At 44.8% G+C, this 12,193-nt stretch overlaps 2 protein-coding genes across 5 annotated transcripts in view; one reads left to right on the top strand and one right to left on the bottom strand.

The window, feature by feature from the left end:
• NF1 (neurofibromin 1) overlaps positions 1 to 12,193 on the top strand; it is a 270,036-nt gene that overhangs the window by 135,413 nt on the left and 122,430 nt on the right. The gene's annotated exons all lie outside the window — the stretch shown is intronic.
• LOC106550980 (uncharacterized) lies at positions 1,623 to 7,670 on the bottom strand. Its single transcript, XM_014068971.2, has 2 exons — positions 7,522 to 7,670; positions 1,623 to 4,038 (listed from the first exon to the last, which is right to left on the bottom strand). The coding sequence occupies exon 2, from the start codon at positions 4,027 to 4,029 to the stop codon at positions 3,145 to 3,147; it is 885 nt and encodes a 294-aa protein (XP_013924446.2). The 5' UTR covers positions 4,030 to 4,038; positions 7,522 to 7,670; the 3' UTR covers positions 1,623 to 3,144.

Raw genomic sequence — 12,193 nt, 5'->3', positions numbered from 1 at the left:
AAAGTCACCAGGCTGTTATGCTTAAAATGGGACTAGAACTAGCAGTTAAATGATTACAGAAGGAATAATCTCACTAAATGCGAAGAATATTTTATATTAATAAAGGATACTTTGTTTTCTACTTTGTGTAAATCCCAAGGTGTGGCTGTCCTCGTGGTAAGGTTGAACGGTCTGTAAAAGTAGAGGCTTACTTCTTTAGGGAGAAGCTGAAGGGAGGTCCAGTTTTACGTGTTTTCTCCACCCTGCTTTAATCATGTCCAAAACCATACAAGTAAATCGCTCTATTTAGCAGAAAAATGAAAAGGAGGGAAGGGAAAGTTTTATCTCTTATTTTGAGCTGTGATTTGTTTAGGGTTAATGCCATCTTGGATATCATAGGTTTCTCCTACAGAGAATGTTTGTTAAAGGAGGGAGGGGAAAATCCAGCACAAACAATGTGTCCGCAAAATTAAAAGCCTGAGAGTACATGGAAATAGGCACAGGCAATCAACCAAGGGGGGAAAAATACGCATCATTAAATGTTGCACAAATCAGGCATGAGCAAATAAAGGATTGGATATATTAGTTTCCTCCGAGTAGCAAAGTAATTTTCGTTTGTTTGTTAGCTAAGCAAACATACAGAACAGGTTGTACCTTACAAAGGATCCCACCAATTCATTATCACGGAGTCATTGCAAACAATTATGTTCCTGGGACAAGTTGTAAGGCTACTTGGAGAAAGGATAGTCCGAATGCAGATACAATGTCCCTGAGTGGTTAAATAGTCTCCGTCTAATCGTAAAGGTTTCACCTGTCCAGTCATGTCCAACTCTAGGGGGCAGTGCTCATCTCCATTTCTTTAGCAAGGGAGCCAGCGTTGTCCGAAGATGTTTCCATGCTCATGGGGCCGGCACAATTGTACACCGAGGCTCATAGAACGCTGTTACCCTCCCACAGAAGTGGTCCCTACTTATCTACTTGCATTTGTGTGTTTTTAGAACTGCTAAGTGGGCAGGAGCTGGGGTGAGGAACAGGATCTCACCCTGTCTCGCAGTGCTCAGGTCTCAAACTCGGGCTGTCAGGATTCCAGCTGGCAAATTCAGAGTCTTTACCCACTGAGCCATTGCGTCCCCCCTCCCCAATTCTCCACATAAGAACATTTAAAATAGGCAGTGTTCATCCATAATTCATGGGTTGGCAGTTGTGGTGGGGTTCAAATAATTTAACAACTGGTTCTCTGCCCTAATGGCCAGCTAAGTAGGCGTGACTCGTGTGACCATGTGAGTGTGGGCAACCTAACGTCACTCACGTCGATGGGTACTTCACTTTACTATTACAATGTAATAAGGGTTAACCAGAGAGGCGGTTTCTGTAAGCAGGGCAATAAAGATTAGGCTACAAAAAACACCAAAATGTTTCCTTCTTACCTTCCTTACAGGATTAGCCCTGTAAAGTGGGGAAAAAGCAAAAAGGGATTTCTTCCAACAACCAGTTCTCCAAACTGCTTAGAAAGTTAACGACCGGTTCTCCCGAATAGGTGCGAACCGGCTGAATCCCACCACTGGATTGGGCAGCACTTCTGGAATCTCAAGAGCGGTAGAATGCAGAAGTTTGGGAAAAGCTGTCAGTTTGCTACCATGAAACGAGTTTTATGTAGCCATTTTAATTTGCATTATTGGTACCTTAATTCAGTTTGCTTTTAATGAACACAACAGTAGACAACACATTATATAACCTCCCGTACATAAATATACATATGCAGGTAGCATCTGTAGTCAGAAGTCTTGGCAGGAAATTTTGTTGATTGCCAAAACAAAACTTGAGTCTTTGGAGGGATTTCCACAGATTTTGGTCTTGACCCATCAAGTGTCTTTCAGCTGCATCCTGCTCAATTGTCCATCCTTGTAGGTCCGTCCAGGGACCTCCAGCAAGAACGGGCTGCATGTGCAGCTTTCCTCATGGTGGGACCTGATTGCAAACCTTTTTTGACTCTCGAGGGTGTGAGTACCTGCCTCTTTTCGGAGAGTTGCTTCTTGGTTGCGTGTTGCAAATTTTGGGGTGGACATGAGCTGTGGTAAACCTAAAGTACCATCCTAGCTGTTGTAGACCCGAAAAATGAAAAGAAAAAAAACCCCAAAACCTGAGTAGTTGAAAGCTTTTTAAGGGCATTGAGGGAGATATTCCCAACTGATTTCAGGGCTTTTTCTGCTGATCCTCAAGCAACGGAGGAAGTCATGGGTTTCAGAGACAGCGGGAAGTCATCCCAATTCAGACATTTCCTCCATTTAGAGGTAAAGGTTCCCCTCGCACATATGTGCTAGTCGTTCCCGACTCTAGAGAGCGGTGCTCATCTCCATTTCAAAGCTGAAGAGCCAGCACTGTCCGAAGACGTCTCCGTGGTCATGTGGCCAGCATGACTCGACGCACGGAACGCTGTTACCTTCCCACCAAAGTGGTCCCTATTTTTCTACTTGCATTTTTATGTGCTTTCGAACTGCTAGGTTGGCAGAAGTCGGGACAAGTAACAGGGAGCTCACTCCAGGACTAGGGATTCGAACTGCCGACCTTTCTGATCGACAAGCGTCTTAGCCACTGAGCCACCGCGTGCATCCCTTTTACTGCGTCCCTTTCCTCCACTTACTGCAGTGTAAATATAAATAAAGCACACTGGAGGGAATGGTAGAGACACTGTTTTTAGAAACAGAGGACTATTTACATACAGGAAGACTAATGGAGATGCTAAAGATTAGCCATTTTACATACCCAGCAGCACAGATAAGCTGTTAATTGCTTGCTTTGTTTGAAATCTTAGCTATGATTTTGATTAAAGAGTCATAGCCATAGCTCAGTGTGACCCAACTGAAGCAAACAGCATACTCCTTTGGTTAGAAAATTGGCAGTTTTTCCATCGAAGGCTGGCGAGAGAGAAAGAATATGGCGGCAAATGCACTGCAGGAGTTATAAAAGTGGCAGGGGTCTCCAACCTTGGCAAGTTTAAGACTTGTGGACTTCCACTCCCAGAATTCCTCAGTTGAAGTCAACAAGTCTTAAACTTGCCAAGGTTGGAGACTCCTGGACTATGGCACATTTATTAATAGCAAAAAGAAAGGATAAATGCCCTCCCCTTTCACCCAGAATGGCAGCGTGCAACAGAACGATGCTTTCTTAAAAACAGAGTCCAGAAACGACAAGCAGCACAATTGCAAGCAATGAAGGCACTGGAAATGCGCTGCTCCCAAGAGGTGATTTGGTTGAAGTAAGCCTTGTAGTCTTACGGACTGCGTTAGTGACATTGCCGCTCCGCCGTGTGGTGCGAACTGGTGGCACGCTAGGGGCCAGGCTGGGAGCAGCTGTGGCCTTGCTGTTGGGGGCTTCAGAAAGAACCGTGACCTTGTCGGTGGGGTTTTTGGAAACGATTGTTTTATGAGAGGTTTTGGTGACAGTGGTGGCGTTGCCCTTGGGAGTTTTGGTGATGTTGTTGTCCTTGGTGGTTTCAGGACCAGCAGTTTTGTCATCACCGGGAGCTTTGGTAGCAGAGGTGACGTTGTTGTCCTTGGTGGTTTTAGGACCGGCGGTTTTGTCATCACTGGGAGCTTTGGTAACAGAGGTGACGTTGTTGTCCTTGGTGATTTCAGGACCAGCGGTTTTGTCATCACCAGGAGCTTTGGTAACAGAGGTGACGTTGTTGTCCTTGGTGATTTCAGGACCAGCGGTTTTGTCATCACCAGGAGCTTTGGTAACAGAGGTGACGTTGTTGTTCTTGGTAGTTTCAGGACCAGCGGTTTTGTTGTCATCGGGAGCTTTGGTAACAGAGGTGATGTTGTTGACCTTGGTGGGTTCAGGACCAGCGGTTTTATTATCACCAGGAACTTTGGTAACAGAGCTGACGTTGTCTTCAGGCGGTTTAGCAACAGATGTGGTGTTAGCGGGAGAAATCGGAGGCGGTTGTGAGCCAGAAGCTGCATCAACTTTGGTAGAATTTTCTGCTGTTTCCGCATAGTTAATCCCGGCAAGCAGTAGAATCACGATGGAGTAGAGCTGGGGCTTCATTATGCACCTCTATGGTAGACATAAAATGGAAAGAACATTCACATCAGACTTTGTAGGACCAGCCCAACAATCCTATTTCTTTCCCAAAAAGTCAAATTCATGGGATTTTGCCTGAGCTTGATGTTGCCTAAGTTCCCCATGCTACACATTCTCCTGATGTATCTGGCTTCCAGCCAAGATTTCTTTCAATGTGGCCTGTAGCCTAAAGGGCATTTTGTAGATTAAAAACTGAATTTATCCTTTGGATTGTTCTCCCAGCGCCAGTCAGTGCTTAATAGTTACATAGAATAACAGAGTTGGAAGGGACCTTGGGGGTCTTCTAGTCCAACCCCCTGCTTAGGCAGGAAACCCTATACCGTTTCAGACAAATGGTTCTCCAACATCTTCTTAAAAACTTCCAGTGTTGGAGCATTCACAACTTCTGGAGGCAATTGTGCATGTCCATTTTATGCTCTTAATAAAACGTATAATCTAAAAGGATTAACACCCGTTGTTTCTGATGCTGTTTAGGGCTCAGCTAATACAGGTAGTCCTCGACTTCCAACAGTTTATTTAGTGATCGTTCAAAGTTACAACACCACTGAAAAAAGTGTCATGATCATTTTTCACAGTTACAGCTTTTGCAGCATTCCTATGGTCATGCGATTAAAATTCAGATGATTGGCAACTGGTTCCTATTTATGACAGTTGCAGAGTCCCCGGGTCATTTGATCCCCTTTTACAACTTTCTGACAAGCAAAGTCAATGGGGAAAGCAGATTCACTTAACAACCGGGTTACTAACATAACCACTGCAGTGATTCACCTAACAAATGTGGCAAGAAATGTTGTAAAATGGAGCAAAAGTCACTTAACAAATATCTCACTTAACAACAGAAATGCTGGGCTGTATTGTGGTCGTAAGTCAAGGGCTCCCTATAAAAGGAAAAGCTGCATTGCAATGAAGTTGCCTTTTTCACTTTTCCAACAAGAAATGGATTGGCTCCTTATTGAACCTGGAAGCCCTAAAAATACCATTTCTATATTAACTATTGTGAAGTGTAAATGGATTTTTCTTGGTTTGTTTCCTAGCTCGACAGATGCCAAGCTGTCTGTGATGGTTATATTGTCCTTGATTTAAGGGGGGAAAATCCTCCCAGGTGTTCCTCAGACTTCCTAGGATTACAATTACAGCTCCCAGAATTCCCAGTGATAACAGATTAAATACAATACAGATTATCTCCTTTATTCCCCCTCTTTATTGGTATTATGATGATGATGATGATGATGGTTATCATTATTCTGTTGCTTTGCATGCACACTGAGAGCTTCTGCTCCTGAGATAAATTCCCTGTGTGCTCAGTCACACTTGGCCAAACAAAGTATTCAATTCAATCCATCAAAACTCTCTCTACTGTACTGGTGCAGTGGAAAGCATTTCCCCTTAGTTAGATTGATCCATTACAAATTCCTGAGAATTGTATGGAGAGAATGCAAGTTAAGAAATTTGAGTTTTGACCTTTTGCTTTGCCCTTTTGGTTTGTGCGTGTTTATTCGTCTCTGGATGACTTATGAGATAAAAGCGCTTTTGCAGAGCACATCTGGTGAGACAGTTGTGGGTTGCTTTATGTTAGTCTGCAGTCTATTTAGAAAGATCACCAGATGTTTACTGAAATGTTTAATAGAAATCTGTGTCATTCTCTCAGGTGTCCCTGCCCCTTGTAAGTCAAAGTGAGACAGACAGGACCATGTACGAATTCCTCTCTCCTTATGTCCTTCTCTGTTTGCAAGTTCAGATGCTTTAGCTATTATTTTTCACAGAGATCGTTAGAGTGAACTGTGCTTTCCCAATGCTCAATTCTGTCCTCACTCTAAGATTTGTACGATCCTAGTGACCCTCATATGTGGCCCTCCAGTAGAAGGATGCCAGTATTTTAAAGACAATAATACATTCACTTTTGGTTCCTAGTGATGAAATCAAGCATGGTAGATATATTTAGAATAGAATAGAATAGAATAGAATAGAATAGAATAGAACAGAGTTTGAAGGGACCTTGGAGATCTTCTAGTCCAACCCCCTGCTTAGGCAGGAAACCCTACACCACTTCAGACAAATGGCTATCTAACATCTTCTTAAAAACCTCCAGTGTTGGGGCATTCACAACTTCTGGAGGGAAGTTGTTCCATTGATTAGTTGTTCTAACTGTCAGGAAATTTCTCCTTAGTTCTACGTTGCTTCTCTTCTTGATTAGTTTCCACCCATTGCTTCTTGTCCTTCCCTCAGGTGCTTTGGAGAATAGCTTGACTCCCTCTTCTTTGCGGCAGCCCCTGGGGTATTGGAAGACTGCTAACATGTCTCCCCTAGTCCTTCTTTCTATTAAACTAGACATACCCAGTTCCTGCAACCTTTCTTCATACGTTTTAGCCTCCAGTCCCTTAATCCTCTTTGTTGCTCTTTTCTGCACTCTCTCTAGAGTCTCCACATTTTTTCTACATCACGGTGACCAAATTTGGAGAACTGAACCTTGCTTGTCAGTTCTTAAGCACAGAAAGCTGCTTTCCATGCTACCAGAAATGCATCCATTTAGATCTGTATTTCCCAACCTTGGCAACTTTAAGATGCATGAACTTCATCCCTTTGAAGGTTCTCACTATAGAATCCCGAGAGTTGGTTCACACATCTTAAAAAACATCAAGATTGAAAAACACTGATACAGATTAACATTCTCATTCTCCATACTGCTGCTTGTCAGCGTTACGTGGAAGTGGGCATCCAGAATTGAATAATTTGCGGCAGTTGGCAGATTCCCAATCCAAATTAAAGAAAAGCAGCAAAAGCCTCTGTTAATCCATTCTAAAAACACGATGCTACAGAGCCACGGCCCTCTTCTGTCTTCTTATCAAATGGAAATTAAATATGAAGCACCTCTGTATTTGAAAGAAGCTTGAGGGTCTGACCTTCTTACAGTCCAGCTTCTCCTCCTATTCCTCTGACTCTGCTTTTGCTCATTGAGCAGAGGAACACACACACACACAGGAAAGGAGAGAATTGCAAGACCTGCAATTCTAAAACCCGGATCGCTGTTTCTCCCACAAACACAAAATTGGGATCGAGGGGTCCTTGGTGCTCTCTGAGCTTGGTTGTTTTCTTGCAGACATTTCATCAACCAAATTAGGTAACCACAACCGCGCTAGCTAGCACCAAGGACCTTACCTAGTTTGAGTAATGAGACACCTGCAGAAAAACAAAGTGGGCACCCCTTGTTTCAATCCTAAGCTACAAATATTTCCCTTTTAAATTAGGACCGCTCACTCCAAAGCCAACCCCCCCAGGCAATGCAAAAACCTGTGCATGTTCTGCACCTAATAGCTTAACACGTTGAGACAAAAAACAAATAACCATCTAAACCACCACCACCAAACTTGCGATCCCTGTGTCCTTGGGATGAAGTGGGACAGCAGGCAAAAATCAAAGAAGGATCAATTATTACACAACTGTAATGAAATTCCGTACCTCTCTCTGCCTTCTCTTTGCCTTCTGAATGTTGCCTTGGAAGATGGAAAGCCTTTCCTTAGCTTAACTACTATCCAGACTTCGAAATAGCTGTCCCAGAATATCAAGGGTGGCAATTTATGTCAAGAGTGATGTAAGCACCCAGCTAACAAAGGACTCATTTCCTTGTTTGCAAACCAAAATCCAAAGTCAATATTGTTTTAAATAGAACGACTATCTATATGGTTCGGGGAGTATTTTTAAAAATGTTCAAAGCATATTTAACCTCTACTGCTTACCTCTACAAGTAACAATATGCCTCATAATCTACAGCTGCTTTATTGGATGAATTGATGGATTAGCATTGAATGTCGCTGAGCGAGATGAAAGTCTCCCAAGAGAAATAAGCAACAGGGTTTTTTGATCATGAGCATTGGTTAAAACAGTGATGGCGAACCTATGACACGCGTGTCAGTGCTGACACGCGTAGCCATTTGGGGTGACACGCACAGGATTTCATGTGATTCATCCTCGGCTCCTGCACGGCCGCCGAGGATGAAAGAATCTGTGCTGGAGGAACGGGGGGGGGGACGTGTGATCTCCCCCGCCCACACTCACTTACTGTATCGCCGCCGCCCCTTTCTGAGCGCAGGGGCTGCTGGTAAGGCGTGCGTGCCGTGCGCACACACGTCATCAGCGCGGCGAGGGAGGACCCGCAGGAGAGGAGCGCGGGAACAGTGCGCGCCTCTCTCCAGTCAGGCCGGCACAGAGTCTACTCCTGGGACTGTCGGTTACGACCGCACCACAGCAGGGAACAGCGGAGTGCCAACGGGAACTGTGAGCAGTTATACATTTTTGTAGTTTAAACTATAAATTGCGCAAAATTATGTTTTTGTCGAAGTGACACACAACGCGAGTTATGCTTGATTTTTTGCCGATTTTTGACACACCACGCCAAAAAGGTTGCCCATCACTGGGTTAAAACTACAGATGGCTTAGGAGCATAACTACTTTTAGTGCTGACAGTCAAATGGTGCACTTGATTATCTTTTGTAGTCTGATTAACAAAAATTCTTGATAATTCATTATAGTAGAGAGATCTCTTGTAACTGTGATGGGGAAGGTGGCCCACAGATCCTTCTCTGCCATCACACCAGCCGTTGCCCCAGCCCAGCGCGCCTCCCACCGGCCAGCTTGTTTTTGGGTCTCTGCTGTGCATATGCACGCAACCCCCCCCCCCCCTGCGCTCCCTACCTCTGTGCATGTGGGGCCACCCCCGCACCCAATTTTGGGGGTGGAACGCCTCCTGCACCAATCTGGAAGCCAAAATGGGGCATGGGGGGGCGGAGCACACGCATGCACGGGAGGGGGGCGCTTTCGGCACACAACAAAAAGGTTAGCCATCACTGGCTTATAACATTAAGGCCACCCTACAGTGTTGATGGAGGAAACACTCCAGAAGACAGGCTAAAGATACAGAAGAGATTTAGAGATTTTAGAGATTTATTAATATTTGTAGGCTGCCCTTTTCCCTGAGGGGACTCAGGGCGGCTCACATAAAACCAGGGAGGGGGAAATACAGACATTGACATAAAAACATATAATAAAATAGTAAACAACATACATTCATCATTCGGGAGGGGCGGCTATCCTTGTCCCCAGGCCTGACGGGCTAGCCAGAAGGATCTTGAGAAACTTAAACATTGGGCACTATCTAATAAAATGAAATTCAATGGTGAAAAGAGTAAGGTTGTACATTTAGGCAAGAAAAACGAAATGCACAGGTACAGTATACGTGGTATCTTGCTCAACAGTAGTAACTGTGAGAGGGATCTTGGAGTCCTAGTGGAAAACCATTTAAATAGGAGCCAGCCGTGTGCAGCAGCTGCCAAAAAAGCCAACACAGTTCTAGGCTGCGTCAACAGAGGGATAGAATCAAGATCACGTGAAGTGTTAATACCACTTTATAAGGCCTTGGTAAGGCCACACTTGGAATACTGCATTCAGTTTTGGTCGCCACGATGTAGAAAAGATGTGGAGACTCTAGAAAGAGTGCAGAGAAGAGCCACAAAGAGGATTAGGGACTGGAGGCTACGAGGAACGGTTGCAGGAACTGGGTATGTCTAGTTGAATGAAAAGAAGGACTGGAGACATGATAGCAGTCTTCCAATATCTCAGGGGTTGCCACAAAGAAGAGGGAGTCAAGCTATTCTCCAAAGCACCTGAGGGTAGGACAAGAAGCAATGGGTGGAAACTAATCAAGGAGAGAAGTAACTTAGAACTGAGGAGAAATTTCCTTACAGTTAGAACAATCGATCAGTGGAACAACTTGCCTCCAGAAGTTGTGAATGCCCCAACCCTGGAAGTCTTTAAGAAGATGTTGGATAGCCATTTGTCTGAAACGGTATAGGGTTTCCTGCCTAGGCAGGAGGTTGGACTAGAAGACCTCCAAGATACCCTTCCAACTCTGCTATTGTATTGTATATAAAATCATTAACACATCTCAAAACAGGTATGATAACATTTAAAAAAAAAAACACAGTCTCCCCTAAAAAATTTTTTAAGGTGAGGAAATCCCAGCCCTGGAATCTTTCACTGTTTCCTTTTGTACTGCAATACTTCATCTCGCCAAAAAGAAAAAAAAAATTGTAAATCCTGCCCACCAAAAGGATCCCTCCCCAGCATTACATTCTAAATCTTTTTCAAAACATCCAAGTTTTAGGTGTGCATTCACTTCCTCTCTCTCTTTCTTTCTCTCTTTGACAGTTGCTTGTTTTAGAAAGGAGTGTGGGTGGTGGTAAATTTGGCTGCTTCTGCCTTTTTTTTAAAAGTAGGATGTTCCTCTTTTTCTTTGGTGTGAAAGGTTTTGACCTTTGTGGGGCAGCCCATGTGCGTTTTGCAGAAACGCAGGCCTTGGGCTGCTGATCCGGTGAGACCAACATTTCCTGATTCTGCACTCTTTTTTTGGAACTCAATATGCAAAACTGAAAATGAACCGTTGGTAAACGTCGCAGCTAATAAACTGGACATAATCCGGTTATTCAACATATTCTACTGAAGGAAGTTGGCTATGGCTTGCACCTGTTTTTCCCTATTCTGTATGTACATGGAGCTTTTTCAGGCTGGAAGAATCAGGGCCATATGTTAAGTTCCAATTAAGAAGATTTATTGCTCACACTTATACACAAGAATTTAGTCAACCTGTCAGCAGAAACCTGGCACTAGATAAGAGTCAACAGAACTCAAGGGAGGTTGGGCTTTCAATCTCTTGTGGCAATGTAAGAACTCCAGGCTGATTCCTCTCTTGACTCAACCCCCAGACTCTGCCTCTCCTTGTCTTACGGAAATGGGTTCGAAACCTTTATGTGATGACTTTTTGTATTCTGAACCTACTTGCTTTAAATCACAGCAGACCAAGGCCTCATTCCTGTCCATGATTCTTGGGGAACATTTGATTCAAGGAAGCCTCAAGCTAGCTGAGCTTTCACTAAACTGATGTCCCCAGCCTGAGTGGGAATTTTGGGCCTTGTAGTCAGAAGACATGTAGAAGATACCAATATGGAACTATAGCATCAAAAAGCCATGAGTTCACATACGATGTGAGAAAAAAGGTGGCACAGGCAGTACTGCCCAGTCACAAGGTTTGAATCTTGAGGCCCATAGTATGAGCTAGTGACATGTTCGTGATGGTGAACCTATGGCGGGCATGTGAGCCGTCGCCCCAGCTCAGCTCCACCATGCATGCGTGTGCGCCTCCCAGCAGTCAGCTGATTTTCGGGTCTCTGCTGCGCATGCACGGCACATGTGGGAGACGTGAATGCAAGTGGGCGCCCCCCTGTGGCCCATTTTTCATCCCAGGAGGCTGTAGGGAGGCCTAGGTCCAAAACGGGGCATGGGGGGGGAAGGGCGCATGTGCAGAGGGGGCAGGGGTGTTGCACGCGGCATTGCATTATGAATATGGGTCCGCGCTGTCATGCATGCACATGCTTTCGGCACACAACGACAAAATGATTACCCATCACTGTTGTTTCAGGTTTCAGGTTTCAGGTTTCGTTTTATTTATATGCCGCCCTATTCCCAGCGGGACTCAGGGCGGCTCACAAACCCAAAAGGGGAAGGGAAACACAAGAACTACAAATACAAGCATTTAAAATAGCCAACAGACACACAATCGAGAGGGGAAGGGAACTCATCAACCCCAGGCCTGCCGACACAGCCAGGTTTTAACGGCTTTTCGGAAGGCCTGGAGGGAGGTGAGGGTCCGAATCTCTGCGAGGAGTTCATTCCAAAGGGCCAGAGCTGCCACAGAGAAGGCCCTCCCCCGGGTAGTAGCCAGATGGCATTGGCTAGTAGATGGAACCCGGAGGAGGCCAACCCTGTGTGATCTAATGGGTCTTTGGGAGGTAATTGGCAGCAGGCGGTCTCTGTAAGGTCATGGTAGATCTTAAAAGATGTTCAAAGTCCTAAAAGAGTCGTCTGTGGGAGGACAAATTTCCTTGAGAGGCACCTTAATCACTGTGGCCAGTTTCCTGTGTTTCTATACAACATATGCTCCTAACCCAGCCATCTACTAACACGTTTCTGAAAGATTTGCAGTAGATCTGTAAAACGTTCTAGTCCAGGGGTCAGCAAACTGCGTTTCTGGAGCCACATGTGGCTCTTTCCTCCCTCTGCTGCAGCTCCGTCACCGGTC

This window comes from Thamnophis sirtalis, unplaced genomic scaffold (genome assembly GCF_051295495.1).
Source record: "Thamnophis sirtalis isolate CommonGarterSnake01/CBP01778 unplaced genomic scaffold, rThaSir2_p1.2 scaffold_6, whole genome shotgun sequence".
Taxonomy (NCBI): Eukaryota; Metazoa; Chordata; class Lepidosauria; order Squamata; family Natricidae; genus Thamnophis; species Thamnophis sirtalis.
Note: the sequence above shows the minus strand (reverse complement) of the source record. Positions and strands in the feature narration are given on the sequence as shown.

What these genes read in the sequence shown, in the direction of transcription:
- LOC106550980 (XM_014068971.2), bottom strand. Translation starts at nt 4,029, where the DNA reads ATGAAGCCCCAGCTCTACTCCATCGTGATTCTACTGCTTGCCGGGATT.